The sequence below is a fragment of the Trachurus trachurus genome, assembly GCF_905171665.1.
Source record: "Trachurus trachurus genome assembly, chromosome: 16".
NCBI classification, from domain to species: Eukaryota; Metazoa; Chordata; class Actinopteri; order Carangiformes; family Carangidae; genus Trachurus; species Trachurus trachurus.
In genome coordinates, this window is record NC_139902.1 from 22,061,646 (window position 1) to 22,080,334 (window position 18,689).

At 43.2% G+C, this 18,689-nt stretch overlaps 2 protein-coding genes across 3 annotated transcripts in view; one reads left to right on the forward strand and one right to left on the reverse strand.

Moving 5' to 3' along the window:
• Positions 1-266: 266 nt before the first annotated feature.
• Positions 267-14,757, forward strand: ctnnb1 (catenin (cadherin-associated protein), beta 1). 2 transcript variants are annotated; one of them, XM_083989660.1, is made up of 17 exons: positions 267-424; positions 7,028-7,078; positions 7,859-8,083; positions 8,194-8,447; positions 8,549-8,787; positions 9,009-9,210; positions 9,314-9,458; positions 9,561-9,664; positions 9,817-9,951; positions 10,132-10,335; positions 10,751-10,909; positions 11,327-11,446; positions 11,795-11,945; positions 12,206-12,327; positions 12,465-12,525; positions 13,435-13,685; positions 14,051-14,757. In XM_083989660.1, exons 2-16 carry the CDS (start codon positions 7,066-7,068, stop codon positions 13,647-13,649), a joined length of 2,349 nt encoding a protein of 782 aa, XP_083845786.1. In that variant the 5' UTR covers positions 267-424; positions 7,028-7,065; the 3' UTR covers positions 13,650-13,685; positions 14,051-14,757. The 2 variants fall into 2 exon arrangements, with proteins under 2 accessions (XP_083845786.1, XP_083845787.1); XM_083989661.1 differs by lacking the exon at positions 267-424 and adding an exon at positions 1,404-1,473.
• A 1,898-nt stretch (positions 14,758-16,655) lies between these two features.
• ulk4 (unc-51 like kinase 4) overlaps positions 16,656-18,689 on the reverse strand; it is a gene marked incomplete at both ends in the record, with an annotated part of 69,140 nt that continues 67,106 nt past the window's right edge. Inside the window, one exon of the mRNA XM_083990312.1 lies at positions 16,656-16,719. Within this exon, the coding sequence (XP_083846438.1) occupies positions 16,656-16,719 (64 nt within the window). The remainder of the gene's footprint in view (positions 16,720-18,689) is intronic.

An 18,689-nucleotide genomic window follows, 5' to 3' on the forward strand; every position in this document is an offset into this window, starting at 1 on the left:
ATTCAATTGTGTATTCATACTCATGCTGTAGACTCAGGTTTTTGGCTCGCCTTAGACAGTTAAATCAAGCAAAACTCCCAACCAAACCTGCAGCGTATTGATGTTGGTGATATATATATACTGATGTGCGAAAGAGAGGTAAGAATTAAAGATTTATTTGATTCTGGTTCCTATTTTATGTCAGCGTACGGCAGGATATGTGGCGGCTGGAGGTGTTCTCCGGTCTATATAAATCCGCCGCCATCTTACATTTCCCAGTCACTGCTGTTCGGGCAAAGTTATCATCGACCGACTGTGGAGGGAGTGGACGAGGGCTCCCCGCTGACGCTCGTCTTCACATTTTCCTCGACTTTTTTTCCCCCATTTCTAAGTGGTTTTTCCCCATTCAGGAGCCGAGTGGACGGAGTTGCTGTGTTGACAAAGGGTAGGCTTCAACATTAAAAACTATCGGCTCTACTCAGTTTCTCCCTGCTTTTCTTGTCGGGCTTTTCTTTTCCCCCTGAATGCGAGCAGCACGAATGGAGACGGGGTGTTGTGTGGGGCCGGTCGGGGATGCTGCTGCTGCTGCTGCTGCCGCTGCCGCCGCAGCTAGCGATCCAGCTGCTTTCACGGGCAGATATTTGGACACCGCCTAATGGGAACATACAGATTTTTCTTTTTTTTTTACTGAAGGCATTCATTGACTTTATCGTAGCAACGGTATTGCGTTGTTAAATATGGATATTGGTAGTTCACAGTAGGTAGATGTATGCGGTGGTTTTCTGTGCTTGCCGGGTTTAACGCGAACCCACATCAGGATTTTTCGGGATTAAACGCTGATGTTGTGTCCTCGCTTTGATTTGAATTGATAGCCAAGGTTAGTTAGCCTAACCACTGTTAGCACAGTTGTGCTTGCTGCTGCTGCTGCTGCTGTGGACTAATTCTGACTCGTGTGTTGCTCGACTTGAGTTTCACCATTTGCTCAGTTGTTGTTGCAGCTGGTTTTACTTGGACAGACACCACACAACTGAAGATACGCGTGAGAAGCTTGTTGTGTTGTGGCCATGTGTACAGTTTTCTATGTTTGAAAACTCTTATTATATATCATCATTAGCCAAGTCAAGAAACACTATGGTAAAGGTAGAGTTAACTTCAACGCAAACGTTTTTTTTCTTCCAAAAAGTTTGAACTTCATTAAAACTCGAAACTGTTCAAAACTTCCGTTCTAAATGGAATTCGTCGTTTGGAACTACTCTCATTGTGTTTTAACGGTTAAAATTTAAAAACAAAAGTTAGTTCCATTCCATTTCCATTCGTCCTTTTAAACAAAGACCGACAAATTCCTGTGAGCCGCTGTGCTCTGGGAGGAGGAGGACGAGGAGGAGCCACACTGTGAAATTTGAGTCAGTGGTGTTTGTTGGAGCAAGAAAGTCAGGGACGGTCAGCAGCTGTGGAGGAGGAGAAGGGGTGCAAGCAAAAAGGATACTTTAAAATGTACGTGTTTTATTGTTTGGGTGCTGTGTTGATCTGCTTTATCAAATGTTACATTGGGTGTTTTAACTTTTTATCGCTTGGTGCCGTAGCACAGCCAGATGCGTGCTTGTTTTGGTCTGCTGGAAAGAAAGAGAGGGAGGGAGGGAGGGACAGGCGGGCCACTCCGCAGAAAAAGTTGGATACCGCTGCTCTCCGCCACCTTTGTCGATACGGAAAACAAGCGGTGTCATGGCTTCTGCTGGGAAAAAAAACCCTGCGTGTGTGTGGTAGTTTTTAATTTGCGCAGGGGCGATGTGGTGTTGATGTGTTCAGATGAAGAGGATTTCTACACGTCATTTATCAGGCTATGTTTGCGTCGGAAATAATGAATCAGAAAGAGATGAGATTAAACGGCGGCTGGAGGAGGATGTTGACATCTCATCCGGCGGCTCTAGATTGTTTTTTTTGACGATGAAGCTCTGCAACTAAAATAGTTTATATATAGCCTAATAAGGACACGGTGGAACAGTTTTCGAGTTTTAACACAATCACAGGAATAATATCACCACTGTTGTATTTTGATGCCACGTAAATTACAGCATTATCTTTGACTATTTGTTTGGTTTTTTAGATAGATTTAACATATTTTGGGTATTCGTCTGTCTGTGGTCCCTCGGTGTAGTCCCCGCTGATTGCACAATGGAACAAAAAAATAGAAAAAAAGACAAAACCTCTAATCTTGTCAGCGAAATTTTCTTCAACAGTAGCCTACATTCATATATTTCAGACGGAAGCGTGGGCTACATCCGAGACCGGTAGTGGTAGAGGTGATCCACCTGCAAGAAATCTGTTTTGCCAGTAACCATTTACAGTGGTATTGCCATTAACTAGGCTAATGCTGTGATTTTTTCCCTCCTTCTCTTAATCTCACCTTGTGATCACATTTAGATGGAGATCTGTAAACAACTAGCAGGTCAGAGGCAGATATTTAAATGTAAAATGACAATAGAGCTTCTCACCTAGAGTCTCCAGAAGCACCGTTTGTGATTGAAATGACTTGTGTCCTCGTGGGGAGGGAGAAAGGCTTAATCACTTTGTATGAATAAATCTTCAGTTTAGCTCCTATTGGTGATAAGAACCCAAGTAATTGTCTTCTCTTGGAGACTACATCATGCAAGATGTTTATCTCTAGTCTGCACCACTTTCAATCTTATTTTGCCATCTGAAATAAATAGATTGACAATTATTGAATAGAACAAGGGAAACATCATCATAATATGGAGGTTGCTTGGATGTTGCCGGGTGGCTCCCTGTTTCTCCATGGGCTTCCAACATTTTGCAGTGGAGGCACAGACCTAACACTGCAGCGGCTGCAGGCACTGAGCTCATTGTATTGTTGGCAGCCCAGCAGTGAGTGCTGCTGACCCTGCACATTATGTGGCTAACACTAAAGCCTGTGGCAGCTCCTGTCTCTCTGCTTGTGCCGATAATACAGCTTGTTTGGGTCATCAACTTGTATGGATGTATTGAACCCACTGTTTTTGTCACTTCAGAGAAAACTGGGTTGTGTAGGAAGAGTTTTAGACGCGTTTGGCTCTTTTTAGGTCATGTTTCTCAAAGAATGTTTTTTCTTTAACTCCAGGACTGTGTATTACCTCTACCAAATACATTTTGCATAAATTATTCAAACACAGTGGCATACTGGAAAGATAAAATTAAGCTGTTGAGGTCTGCAGGCTAAATGAGTGACGTGCAATTTGAGGAAGTGTGTTTCATACAGCGAGTTATTCAATAAATGTCAACATCATACAGCCCCTTCACACACAATAAATACTCAGGCTCACCTTGATTCATTTTGTGATGGTCTGGCTCAGATTTGCTGACAGAATGGCTGTTTCTTTTCAGAAAGCAGAAATAGGATTGCAGCGTTTAGATGTGCTTAGCTGTTGCAAATTCCAACAATGAATGAATCCCTCTATGATTTGGTTTATTTAAAGTTTCCACAAATTAAAAATGAAAGGAGAGAGAAGATGCTCACAGGGCAGGATTGTAGCAGTGGCATTTTTTCTTTAGTGTTGCTGCGTCTGCTGTGTATTTTTTTTCCTCCCTCTGCTTGAAGATGTTTAACATTTCCCACATAGCTCACAGATTTCTGTCACGCTTGCTTAGCTAGCTGCTGATGTCTTGGGCACGGCAGACTGTGCTGGTGTCACAGTGGATCTTTAATTGCCTGCTGGTCATGTCTTAGTTTATATGTGGGGGTTGGAAATCATGATAGTTTTCAATCATCTTGATTAAGGTGCCCTCTGTTATTTAGCAAGAGCTTGGTACAAAGAGTTGAGGTTGCCACCACGTGTCAGGGAATGGTTTTTCAGAACAGTTTTTCGCAGTTTACTGGCATTTCTTGTTTTTATTTTACATATTTATCTTAATTTCATGACTTTTTTGTGTGGTCCAGCTCTGTCTGACTGGAGCTGATTGCAGTGCTTTGAGGTTGTGGTAAAAACCAACCCACCAGCAGAAATAGTTTTGTTGTTTTCATCTTCCTGTTCTGTTGGCGGACTCAGGTTTGTCATTGACAGATTAATAAAACCTGGCTCCCTGTTTTGCACGGCATGTTTTTCCTTACTGTATTCAGGACAGTGTAACAGATTGAAACAGGCAATACCCGGCCATCCAAATCTGTGCTTGGGCAGTAAGCCTGTCACTTTGAGCGTTGACTTGGGACAGTGCTGCTGTGGTTACACTTCACTACACATATAGCTTAGAGTGTGTATGTGCCTGCATCATTTACATTCACAATTTCATGTGTGTGCACTAAGAAGATAAGAGTGTGCTAGATCTTTCTAAATCCTCAACTCTCTTTTGGTACATATACACCTCAATTGATCCCACTTACAATGCACGAGACAAACATCTGACTCTGTGACTGCTGCATGTCACTCATTAGTCATCTGGTTTCGGTTACATGGCTTAAGCTGGACCAGGCATAACCCAACATATCGGATTTCACATCTGGCTTCAAAGAACCCTTGTTTAGATTTTTGTGGACGGGCTGCCGGCCTGATATCCAGGAACTCCTATTGTAATGAGTTTTTTTTTTGTGTGTGTGTTAACGCTCAAGAGTACGACTTTATGGTTAAGGCTGCCATTTGTGCCTCTCAATTGGAGACCAGGCTTTTCTTGTTTAGCCATCAAAAAAACTATCATCAGCTCAGTTTCCAAAGCCAGATGTAAAGAACCACATTTTCCACCCGTATGAATGATAAATGGTTCCACTGTGTGCTTTGATTGTATGTTTGATTTTTTTTTGCGCTGCCTTGTATGGCACATATGGCTCCCATTAGGACTGGGCTAGGTTATGTGAGGGCAGGCCTGCGAAGCTCTGGAGGATGTCGTGTGAACAGTGAATTTGAGTTGGTGAGCTTGTGGTTAGAAGCAGCAGTTCTGGAGCCTGACTCAAGATTGTGTTTTAATGACACAGCTGAGCTGGGTGCTGTGGGTCCGGGAGGAGGGAAGTCATTCAGAGCAGTACTTTAGCTGTCCTTGGACATATTTGCATATTGGCAGCTATTTAATGCCACAAACTCCTACACATTTGGCACCGGTGTCAGACAGATTTTTACCACTATGTGCCAGATGCAGGCTGTGTTTTCTGTATGTCCTTTCCTTTAGTAGGCCTTTAAGTCTTTTTTTCTTTGGGCTTTATTGTTTTCATTTGATTCTGTTATAGTCTTGTTTTGCAGGCAGGGTAATATGTTGCCAAGTATAAACAATTAAACATGCAATGTCTAAATTTGAGGGTTTGTAAGGTATTTGTGAGCATAAGCTCCGTAAGCAGAGTGTGTTAAATCTGTGGCTGGCACTTACACACCCAGTTGCTTTTCTTAAGTGGTTATCAACATTCAAAAACTATATTCTCAGACTTTGCTGTCACATCTTAAATTCAAGTTTTCTTATGTGCTTCTATTAAATACAACTCGGCAACTACAGGCTTTAATCCTTTTAGCAGTTTACCTATTTGCTATGGCCTTTTTACTGCGCTATACACAACACGCCATGAGTCATTTAACCTTTTGGCCCCAAAAAGGTTTGATAGGGACAAAACAGCACTGACAAATCTGATATGGGAAGAGACCTGAGATATCTCAACTGAAACAATCAAGTTGATCACATCACTTCAAATTAGACGACAGCCTGTTTATATCCTTAGATTGGGGTCTGTGAAATTCATGGTTTGGAGGAGGATTATCCTGGCAGTGTGTGACATGGGTAACTCTCATATTACTCAGATATCAGATATTTACCCAAACTGTGATCAACTGATTATTTGGGTGACATAATCATTAATCTAACGGATCTGTTTCCTATCTACTAGTTGGAGGTAACCAGTTATTTCACTGCTACAGGTGATTGATAATACACGCTCAGAAAATCACACAGAAAATCAAAATACCAAGTGATAGCCTACTCACTGCAATTTCACAACGTTTCCAGAGACTAACATCAAAGTTGCTGGTATCATGTTCTACATCTGACCACACAACAACACAGCTGCCACACCTGTTGCGTCATATGTTTCAGTAGAAATGCTCTGAATGTGACTAGGACTTGACTTGAGTTTTCTTTTTGTTACTTTTTTTTGCACTGTTGGACAAATATGGTAGACAACATAAATAAGTTTGAGACTAACAGAGCTTTGTTCGTTTTTGTGAATTGTAAATTAGCTTTGTGGTTTTTGTTGCTCTAGTCTCGGCAGGAGACTTTCTCTAGTAGGGTTGAAGTCACTTAATGATTCATTTGTTGCCAGGCGGTTTTTTCCTTCCATGTGCCTCGTAACATGTTCAGACTCATGTCTCGATTGAAAGGGATTCGCTTGACGTTTTCATTTGAAATAACCACAGATGCTTTTGAAAGGTCTCTTCAAAAAGGTTTCTAACTACGGAACCACAGCCTCTCCTTTCTCTCTCATTTTAGTTGGGATCTTCGTCTGTATTTCTCCCCCATTTTTTTATGGGTGTTTACTGTCATAACATTTAGATCTGAGTATGAATTGAAAATGCTTCTGTTTCCATTTTCATTGTTTTTTTGTTTTTTTTTTAGAATTAATCCCCTCTCACTCGCTCACCTCTCTCCTGCCATTGCTGGTGTTTACTTTCCTGCAGAGTGTGGTTTCAGCTTCAAAGGCAGCACAGGAATGTGTATGCCCTCCTCCCTCCTCTTGCCCCTCTTCTCCCCACCCAGTGCTCTACTTCCCCTGTCCTTCCTCACCTAAATAGTTGCTCTTAATGGTGGCTTTGTGTGAGCTGCTGCTGCTGCTGTTTTCGAGGCTGGCTTGAACAGGGGAGGAAATCCAAGAAAGGGAGGAGGCAGGAAAGGAAAGAAGGGACGGGAAAGTCGTTTGTCTGGCTTCTGGGTTTCTTTTTAAAAAGCTAATTTCTCAAAGTCTGTTTTCCAGCCTTAGACTGTTCTGTAATGTTTTGCTTTTTTCAATTTAAGTGAGTGGGATAGAATGAGGGAAAGATGCTTCATAAGCATTTGGCATGATGGTGTTTTTTTTTTCTTTCTGTTTCAGATCAGGAAGCTGTGTTGGTCGCGGTTTGAGAAAGGAACATGGCTTCCCAGGGTGAGTTAAGATTTCACTCTTGGACCCTTCTCTTTCATCACCTTTCTATCTGCAGCTTTTTTCCCATCATTTATCTGCATCTGTCACACTTGCACACAAACTAAAGGGCAGTTCACAACTGCACACACAATTCTTTCTTCTCATTACGTCAAAGGGAATTAGTTATTGATTTCTATCTGAGACTAGGTGCATGTGTAAAATCAAACGTTATTCTTTTAGAGTCTTAACTGGTAAATCACATTTTATCTTACGAAAGAAAATGTGTGTAAAATTAAAGCACAGATCGTGGGTTAGAAATCCATTTAGTGCAGAACTTTGCTATAAACCACAGTCTAGACAGTCGGTACCCTCTGCTCATTAAACTGCATTCAGTGTTTCTTTGGAAAAGTTAGCTCATTTATCCAATATTAAAAGTTGGCAATTAAAAAAAACAAACATTTGCTGCAAGATGGGACAAGTGCAGCTAAATCTGATGAAAGCAGGAATCAGAAACTTGATTCAAAAGTGATTTTAACTTTTTGGCTGTGATTTAAAGGTGTTTTTTGTTTTCATATGTGCTGATAGCCCCCAGCTCACATGAACAGGATTCACCACGCTGTTTCTAAGATATCACAAAGCCATGACATATCCAGTTTGTCTGCATTGTGGGCTGACAGTCGTCTGCTACACTGTAGACAAGAGTAGTTTACCAAATTGTATAAGTAATGGGCAAAAGTAGGTAAGATTGACTTTGACAAATGTTTTCATTCTGTTAAATGCATTTTTGTTTGTCTGTTGCAGCTGATCTGATGGAACTGGACATGGCCATGGAGCCAGACCGTAAGGCAGCAGTCAGTCACTGGCAGCAGCAGTCCTACCTGGATTCAGGTATTCATTCAGGAGCCACCACAACGGCTCCCTCCCTCAGTGGGAAGGGAAACCCAGAGGAGGACGATGTCGACAACCAGGTCATGTACGAGTGGGAGCAGGGCTTCAACCAGAATTTTGCCCCGGAGCAAGTACAAGGTAAGTCATTATACATGTTATAGAGGTGTTTAGTGCGTATAAATTGTTGTACATGTACAGCCAACTTGAAACGTAATGTAATAAAACCTTTGTTCCCCCGTCTCCTCTAGACATAGATGGTCAGTACGCCATGACACGCGCCCAGCGAGTGCGTGCAGCAATGTTCCCAGAGACTCTTGAGGAGGGGATGCAGATCCCCTCCACACAGTATGACGCAGCAAACCCCACCAACGTCCAGAGGCTGGCAGAGCCCTCACAAATGCTCAAACACGCAGTGGTCAACCTGATCAACTATCAAGATGACGCTGAATTAGCGACCAGAGCCATACCAGAACTCACCAAACTACTCAACGATGAGGACCAGGTAGATTTCCATGGGAACAGTGCCTCAGAATTGGCTCTGAATATTATTATTATTTTTTACCCCCACTATCTTTCTATAACATTTCTGTTCATCTCCTCCAGGTCGTAGTAAACAAAGCAGCGGTGATGGTCCACCAACTTTCAAAGAAAGAAGCGTCTCGTCATGCCATCATGCGCTCCCCTCAAATGGTGTCTGCTATTGTCAGGACCATGCAGAACACAAATGACGTGGAGACGGCTCGCTGCACTGCAGGAACACTGCACAACCTTTCCCATCACAGAGAGGGTCTGTTGGCCATCTTCAAGTCTGGAGGAATACCCGCTCTAGTCAAGATGCTCGGGTATGTGACAGGAGCAAGGGACTGGAGAGTTTCTTTTTTCATTTATTTGAAGTACTGCAGGAAAATGGGAAGCAGTGTGCTCAACATTTGAGTTTCTAAATCTTATTGGTAAATGGCGACTCACTGACACAGTGAAAGAGAACATGGCAAATTCTTACTAGCTGATATGAGAAACTTGTTAAATGTATTTTTTTTTTTAATCTAAATATTCTGTTTTGCAGTTCACCCGTGGACTCTGTCCTGTTCTACGCCATCACCACCCTCCACAACCTCCTCCTGCACCAGGAAGGAGCCAAGATGGCCGTCCGTTTGGCTGGTGGTCTACAGAAAATGGTGGCTCTACTCAACAAGACCAACGTCAAGTTCCTGGCCATCACCACAGACTGTCTCCAGATCCTGGCCTACGGCAACCAGGAGAGCAAGGTGAGTGGTTGGACTCTTTCAAAGCAGCAGCACTCCCGTTCCCACCAGGAGAAGATTAAAACCCCTAACGCTCTCTCTCTCTCTGTGTGTTTGCTCTGTACAGTTGATAATCCTGGCCAGCGGTGGCCCCCAGGCACTGGTCAACATCATGAGGACCTACACCTACGAGAAGCTGTTGTGGACCACGAGCCGAGTTCTCAAAGTGCTGTCGGTCTGCTCCAGTAACAAGCCTGCCATCGTAGAAGCTGGTATGTCTCGTCACACATCCCAGTGTTGGTAATAATATGTGATGATGATGATGAGGTGATGGAAGTGTAAACACATCCTTTCCATGTTTGTCTTCTGTCCAGGAGGCATGCAGGCTCTGGGACTCCACCTGACAGACCCCAGCCAGAGACTGGTCCAGAACTGTCTCTGGACTCTCAGGAACTTATCAGACGCTGCCACCAAACAGGTAATGAGAAACCAACCCCCCTGTACGACCACTAAGGTTATGTTTTGTTATTGAAATGCAGAAGTATTCACATTGACTGAGTATACTAGACTGGACAGAAGACGTAACCATTGGTCCATCCATGCTAACGTGACAAATGTCTTCATCTCCAGGAAGGAATGGAGGGTCTGTTAGGAACTCTGGTCCAGCTGCTCGGCAGTGACGACATCAATGTGGTGACCTGCGCTGCTGGTATTCTGTCTAACCTGACCTGTAACAACTATAAGAACAAGATGATGGTCTGTCAGGTGAGTACACACACAGCGAACTAACTGATATATAAGGTGAAAGTTACAGTGATATTTACAAGGTTTGAGGAGGTAATTTGAAAAAAGTCAAACAAGACTTTCAGATATGTTATTATCCTGTCAATAAAACTGAATGTCTGATAAAGCCTTTGATCTTTTGCACCGATTGTTCCTCTGCAGGTCGGAGGTATTGAGGCATTAGTTCGCACAGTGCTTCGGGCAGGAGACAGAGAAGACATCACAGAACCAGCTATTTGTGCCCTGCGTCACCTCACATCTCGACACCAGGACGCCGAGATGGCACAGAACGCCGTCAGGCTGCACTACGGTCTGCCTGTGGTCGTCAAATTACTGCATCCACCATCACACTGGCCGCTTATCAAGGTACACACACACACATACATTCACACACAGACTTGCCAGCAGCAATTTGGCTGTTATTGTTGTGGTGTTTCCACTTAACCAGTTCACACTTGACCACACCTTGAAGCCAAACTAATGGGCCGAACCTGGCTTTAAGAGCACAGTATCGTCTCTGTGATAAAGTGTAGCTGGCGGCACATCTCCTTTGGGTCTCTAAAGAGTGAATGTTTTGTTCTGCACTGAGAATACACTGCTGTGCCGGTGTGAGTTGCTGAAACCTGCAGTACTTTTACAAATCTTGCTCGTTGTGTGCGTTGCATTTTTAAAATGTTGTACTTGATAAGACAGCTCTCTGTGTGCCCTTCATAGCTGCCTAATGTTGACATTAAAATCACAAATTTAATAACATCTGACAACATCTGTGTTCTTCCATCAGGCTACAGTTGGTCTGATCCGTAACCTGGCTCTGTGCCCCGCAAACCACGCTCCACTGAGGGAGCAGGGAGCCATCCCCAGACTGGTCCAGCTGCTGGTCAGAGCACACCAAGACACACAGAGACGCACCAGCATGGGAGGCACACAGCAGCAGTTTGTGGTGAGAGCACACACACACACACAAACGTATATCCCTTCTTTGTGAACACATCAACACAACAAACACCATGATTATTATTATGCCTTATTTGAGCATCTACGGTTGTATAAAAAGAGACTGACAAAAGACAAAACAAACAACAACAAAAAACAGTAAAAGAAAACAAATAAAAATCATAAATTAATTCATCAACATGCTCAAAAGGAAGTAGGAAGAAGTAAAAAACGTATATGATCCTACTCCTTGTCCTGATAATGATGATGTTCACTGGTGCCAAGTTATAGTTTAATTTGTGTGATGTAATCTTAAACTAGTGTCACATTTGATTCTGACCGGACACTTCAGATGCTGTCTAGTTATCTAAGTGGCTTCAACACTGTTAACATTACTAACTGGTTTTGTGTTTTGTTTTTTTAGGAGGGAGTTCGTATGGAGGAGATTGTGGAGGGCTGCACAGGAGCACTTCACATCCTGGCCAGAGACGTCCACAACAGAATAGTTATCAGAGGACTCAACACCATTCCACTGTTTGTACAGGTAAAAAACCATCACCTGAGTTTTTCCTCTGTTCCCGTGCTGGTAGTGTCACGGTGGACTCTCACTAGCTCACCTCAAAAAGTGAAACCGAATGATATGGAGAATTTTGTTTATCAGTGCAACAATCATTTTTATGGAAACTATCTATTAGTAATTGTATTATACAGAATGAGGCCTTGTGGATCTAAATGACTCGTACGGTAGAACAATTTACCGTACCTCCTATTGTGTGTGAGTGTGTCCTCACACTGCGCAGGACTGTTTGTCGCAGCGTATGCTGTGCTGCAGGATACTGTGCAGGCTGAGAGTTTTTCTAAGCATCCTGTCTGTGTTTGTGTGTGTGCGCAGCTGTTGTATTCTCCCATTGAGAACATCCAGCGCGTTGCAGCGGGCGTCCTGTGTGAGCTGGCTCAGGACAAAGAGGCTGCTGAGGCCATCGAGGCTGAGGGAGCCACTGCCCCACTCACAGAGCTATTGCACAGCCGCAACGAAGGAGTCGGTGCGTACAAAACCCCTCATTTACATACGGCCATCATTCACATAATGGCTGCTCTCGAGCTGCACAGATGTTCAGAAGAGCCTGGCTGGAACTGTATAATACACTTGTCTCTTTAGAAATAATTGTTTTTGCAACATTTTCCAAGTAGGACTGTTTAGCGTGACATAGACATTAATGTTGTGATTATAATTAATGCAATACTTTTGCATTTTACTGCTCTGTTCTCTAATAGCTCTGTTATCGCCTCTGTTTCTCCTCAGCCACCTACGCTGCAGCAGTTTTGTTCCGAATGTCAGAGGACAAACCCCAGGATTACAAGAAACGCCTCTCCGTAGAACTCACCAGCTCGCTCTTCAGAACAGAACCAATGGCCTGGAACGAGGTATGATCAGTAGATTTGTACATGCAAAATGCTCAGATGTGCTTTTTCACATTCTGAATTGAGCTCCGGTGCAGTTTTACTAACACTGCTGCCTCCGTGCCCATCCTCATCCGCGTGTGTCTGTTTTTGCTGTGCAGACTGGAGACCTGGGTTTGGACATCGGGGCTCAGGGAGAGCCTCTGGGCTACAGACAGGAAGGTAAGTCATCTCCTCACCTCTGGCTGGGAGGCTCCCGGGAGGATCATGGGAAGGGACAGGGATGTTAGGAGAGAGACAAAAGGCTGCAACAAAAACAAGTCGACTTTTTTTTTTTTTTTTTACTGATTAGGCTCCACAGTTATTTCTTGTCTCTTCAGGGTAACTCCAACCTGTCACTTTCTCTAAACCCATGAAACTCCTCTGCCCTCTTAATAACTGATGCACAACTAAATTTTGTCACAGTCCGATGACTGCACTCCATCTGTCCCTCGCCATTACTGCCGATGACAGGATTGGCTGTTAAAGGTCACGATACACGGGCAACTTGAGAGAGTGGTGAAGGGCAATAATGCTTTCAAGTTACAGATGGAGATTGATTTTATCCCTGCTGTCATTCAGAATAACACAGGTGGCTCTGAGAAATACAATACTGCTGCTTCTAGTTGTTGTCACAGTTGCCCATCTGAATGTTACCAGTGTACCAGGACCTTGGATCAATAAGCTAAGGGGCGTGCGGTGCTTGTTGATTTTAATTTGCACTGCTCCATCTTTCCAGCCTTAAGGGCTTTTATCTAATTTAACCACATGAAAACAAAAAGACTTGCAGTTGGTAGATGTTTTGGAGAAGGAGCTGGTCGCTGCAGAACCAAACAGAAAACTGATCTGAGCCACGGTTGTCGCTGAATTCAGTTTCAGGTTCCCAACAGCTGTAGTTTGAGTTGAGTTTAGCCGAAGCTTGGAGGCTGAACGGTGTGCTGTGTTGCTGTGTAGTGTTGCGTTTTGAATGATCATACTACTGTGTGTCAGCTTGGTTTGTTAACATGCTTCTAACAACTGCTCTGCTTCCCCCCGCCTCTCCTCCATCCACTCCTCCTCCCCCACCCCACCTCACCCTCCTCACCCCACCAGACCCAAGCTACCGTTCCTTCCATTCGGGAGGTTACGGAGGGGACACGATGGGTATGGAGCCCATGATGGACCACGATCTGGGTGGAGGCCACCACCCGGGCCAGGACTACCCCCCAGTGGAGGGGCTGCCTGACCTGGGACACGCCCAGGAACTGATAGAGGGCCTGCCGCCAGGCGACTCGAACCAACTGGCATGGTTTGACACCGACTTGTAAATACCGAGACCAACATTACACTACACTTTCTACTAGGTAAGAATATCTCCACGCTCATTCTTCAGCCTTGTGCTAACAGGAACAAAATTAAGTGGTAGCCATTTCCTTGGCAAGATGTACAAGTAGAAACACAGCAGGGGTGTTTTCTGTCTGGGTAAAATGGCTGAGGGGGGAGGGCAGGGTGGATTTACTCACCGAGGCTGCTGCATGGTCACACTGCTCCTAATTGCAAAACTGTGTGATGTGGCGTGAGTGCGTGTGTGTGATGTTACGTGGTGTTTGATCTGTGTGTGGTCTCTTACCAACCTCTGTGCTCAGTCTCCTTCCTGTCAGCACCTGGTTTTTCCCCTTGCTCCTTCTCTTTATCCCACTCAGTTCATTTCTCTCCTCTTTTTTTGCAGCTGTATCATGTGATCTGGATGAACCTGCATTGTGATTCGCCCATATGGAGGAGGCGGGGTTTCAGAAAGTGCCTGAAGATGACTCAACAACAGCAAGCAGAGTTTCCTGTCTATGGGAACTCCATTGGGACAAACAAGATTTAAGTGCGGTTCTGTTCTGGTCTCTCAGCCTGACAGGGGGCTGACATTAAATCCTGACATGACACACAGATTTTAATTTTAACAATTGATTTTTCAAAAACCCTTTTTATGTATTTTTGTTTTTCATTTTTACTTCTTTTGGTTGTTTTACCTTTTTTATTCTATTTTCATTAAGTCTGTAATGGTACAAACTGATTCTAGTTTGATTTTTTCATTATTCTGAATTCTGATACTCATCTCTTGTTTTTGCAGTCCCGTGTATTTTAAGTCTGATAGTGTTGAGTTTTTTAGTGGTAATGCTCCATCCAAGTAAAGAATTTGATGACATTTTAAATGGTGTCCAAACACTAAAGTTAATCAGTTGAATTGTATTCTGATGATCAAGTGTAACATTGTGTAGCTTTTGTATAAAAAAAAACATGAATTGGAAATCATGGTCCAAATATCAAGCTATTTTCTTGCTTTAAAGGTGGACACTGATGTGTCTTTGCTGTTCCAAAGGGGGTGTAGCTGACCTGAGCTGGATGGGTGTGGCTGTGAATAAGGATCGGGGTGGAGGAGGAGGAGGAGGAGGGCTTTTACTGGTCTGCTGTTACTAAGGGGTGGGGTAGTGGGAGGAGCTGGTTGCTGTAGCCTGCTGTGTTCTGAAACAATAAAATGGACTGTCATTTCACCTGGACGCCTCTACTGCTAATTTCTCCTGCACCTCACAACAACACGAGTGAGACAACACATCACATCGCTGGTTTTCTTCTTTGAAAGATAAAAGAAAAGATCAGACTATGGTCAAAATCCAATTTAAGACCAGGTCACATGACTCTGACTTTTGCTTAAGTTAGGGGGCCACACATACAGCACAATTTGATCTCAAGTGGGCCGGACCAGTGAAATAATAGTGTGATAATCTATTAATAATGACAACTCAAATATTACTTTTGTTTTAGTGCAAATGAACTGTTATTAGCAACCTGAAATTTCTTGAGAAAAATACTTGCAATTTCAACAATATTATGCCTCTTTTGGCTTCTATGGGATTTTCCCACATGGCAAATTCATCCCTCTGGCGGGGACCGGTTTAGGCCTGCGGGCCGTATGTTTGACACCCCTGGTCTAGTATTGATCAGTAACCAGTCAGTCTGAGGCTGCTGCTTGGTAAAAGTTCTCTGCTATAGGAAGTACCAGGCTGCACCAGGCCTCAAAGGTAGTAGATGACCACAACACAGGCACACCTGAAGTTTTGTACACTAAACAAACGATCTGTAACAGGGTGTAGAAAGTGGGTCCCTCCATGTATCCACCTGCTGCGATGACGTGCAGTGCAGTTTGGCAGGAAGCCAGCTCAGTGCACTATCTTCCTCCTGTGAGAATGTGTGCTAGATTTCAGTGGGTTTATCTTGGTTGGATGATATTAGACAACTGAACAGTGACAGCTGTGTTTGCTGCAGCTTTAGTGAGATTAGTCAGATTTGCATATGGAATTAGAACCTGGAGCAAAGAACTAAAAGCCTGCCAGCGGTGACCACAACGGTGTCCAGGATTGTTTTGTATTTTTCTGAGAACATGGTGCTGCATGGAGGACAGATGCTAGGAAATGATCGCTCAACTCTGTCCTCATTCAGCCTCTCACCAACACATACACATCTGTCTTTTAACAGACACCCACTGTAATGGAACATATAATTACTCTGATGTCTAATCCCTGCAGTATAACCAACCTGGTATTTTACTCACCCTAAAATATCTTGAATACTAGATTAATGTCCCAACTTACATCGACTATAAGGTGGGTTTTCTGCCAAATTACTACTTAAACATCCAACATCTCTTTGTAGAGAATGAGTTCAGTTACATCTGTGGCTCTGGTCCCGTGTGCCAGCAAGCAGAAAGAAAAAAAAACCTTTGTGTGGCACCATAACTCCTGATAAGAGACAGTTTCAGGGTGTGATAACATCAAGGAAGCGACAAAAAGTGGCAGTAGCTGAGCACCAAGTCGTTCACAGCTGCACTGACCATCAGTCTGCCGAGGGGAACCCAGAGGCCAGTGCTGTGACAGTCTGCATTAACACTCGTTCTGTAATCCTGTTCAGTCTGATGGACGCTGGATGGGTGTTTTGATTGAGCAGTCAAATTAGTGTTGTGACAGAGCAATATTTATTACTGTCATTGATCCAATTTACAAATGTGACGAGAGACATTTAGAGAGATGAGTGAATGCTCTGATGCCACACGGCCAGAAGCACTCATTTCTCAAACCTTTCAGGAGCCTGTCACCACTAAACTAGTTAAAAAAAGTTCTCTATAATAAATAAAACTACTTGTGATAAATGTATAAAAACAAATGAACATCTAAAGACATTTTCAAAGAACAGTCATCTCTAGCTTAAGATTAACAGTTTACCTGAAGACAGACATTTGAAACATTTTTCTAAGTCCTGCAGGTAAGAGGTTGGAAATGAATGTTTGATCAGCTGATGGATGCAGAAACTTGGAGGATTTCAGCCGCCAGTGAAGCCACATCAACGTCAGACCTGGGACACAGAAAATCACCATGTTATTCACCACATCACAATTTTGTTATTAACAGAATGACACCTTTCTACAGCGGCTTCGTATCTCTCTCTCAGCTCTGACTCATTTTCCCCCACAGAAATTACAGACTAATACTGAATACTACAGAGTGTGAGATTCATAGCTGTGTTACACTGGTGGTTCGGTGTTGGGGAAAAGGGAAATGGATGCAATCATGAGCTGCCACTCCTACTCCATCAGGCCAGCGATGTATCCTGCACACTAGTAAATATGCATCTGTCTTATTTTAACTTCACCATCAGTACTTATTGGACTATGTGCTCTTCATACAAATATACTCTTTATTAAAGTGCATAGAAACTGTGACTAATATAGTCACAGTTCTGTCATCTTTAGTTTAGAGTTAATAAACTCAAGATTTCTTCCAGTAATTTCATGCCACCACTTCAGATAAGTGAGTGTAAATGGAGTGGGCAGGTATGTTGTTAGGGTAACCTTCGCTGGTGAAAATGACTATTAAATGAATCAAGGTCAGTTCTCAGCATGGCAGTCGACAACAAGACTGCAGCCATGTTCAGGTGGATTATGCTGCTGAGCATAATGAATAAATAAAGGTCATGCAGAGAGCTGCAGTCAGTCACTCAGGGTCCAGTCTGGTCTCCACTGGGACTCTGTTAATGTTGATGCCTTGAAATGATTACCATGCTGCAGCTGTGTATCACGTCTCATATCTGTAAATATCTGGATCATAATTTCTTATTGGATCTTGCACAAGTGGGATTTCTATATTAACTGTACTCTGCCATATGGCATATGTATTATGGTTTACTTAGACAACAGTCAAACCCCTGTGGGCTGTCTGTAATCCTCTCCTCCTCTACCTCTCCCTTCCCCCTCCCTCTTCTCTGCCTCTTCCCCTCTTCTCTTCCCCCCAGGTGTCTTTGAGGGCATCCAGGCCAGCAGAAGCCCCCCCACCCCCCTTAGTTAATTAAAACCTATATAATTAACCTAATTAACACAGCCCCCAGAGGCCTCAGAAATCCTTGAAAAAAAAGCTTAAGGATTTGGAAAACATAAATTGGATCTATAAAAGTTTTCACACAAACTTTAGAGTTTGGTTACTCATTAAATCACTGAACAGTCCGTGCACAGTCCCAAAACTGACACTCGGCAGCTGCATGGAGGACGGCGGAAAATCAAACAGTTGGTTTTAGATTACAGCGCAGTGCTGCAGCGGCAACACATTAGCCTCACACTCTGCTTACAGCGACACCCGGGCTGCTCGCTGAGAGGAATATGTTTGTTTTCCACATTTAGAGATAAAGCGAAAGACGTGAGCGCAGAACAAGAGCAGGTTAACCACACTGTTCCCTTCATTTACATTCTTCATCTCAACGGATTCTCCACAGGAATACAGTAGATAAATTAATTCACTGTGAGATTACCCCGGTGGATTTATCACCTTCAACAACATGGTTTTAATACTAAACTGTCATGAGATTTACCTTTGGGAGATGTGAGCTGCTATTTCCCAAACCAGTGGTTCCCAACCAGTTTTTCTCTTTTCTACTATTCACAAGTTTTCTATTTTAGAGTCACATAAAAAAAAGGATAATGTGGCGATAATTTATCCACAGGAGTCGTTGTGATCTTGCAGCTGTTTGTTTATTTCTGTAGGCTTAAATTTCAAATTGCATTTAGTACATGAGGTGAGGGTTCACACACAATGTTCTTTGTTGTAGAATAATTGCCTTAAACAATGGAGGGAAATATCAATTTAACAATATATATATTTTAATTAGTTAAATATTCTATTAAACCCCGACCGGCCGAGCTGTTGTTAAGCAACACTGGGCAGCAAATTATTTTCCACAGTCCACTTAAAGATGTTAATGTGAAGTGTTCATGTCGAGTCTAATTGCAGTAGCAGTACTAAGTGTTTACAGAGGAGTTTAGAGGCAGATATTTG

Excerpts from the sequence above, each read along its gene's own strand:
- ctnnb1 (XM_083989660.1), top strand. Across the intron at positions 9,665-9,816 it reads CAGACGCTGCCACCAAACAG|GAAGGAATGGAGGGTCTGTT; the intron begins GTAATGAGAAAC and ends CTTCATCTCCAG. Across the intron at positions 10,910-11,326 it reads GCACACAGCAGCAGTTTGTG|GAGGGAGTTCGTATGGAGGA; the intron begins GTGAGAGCACAC and ends TTGTTTTTTTAG.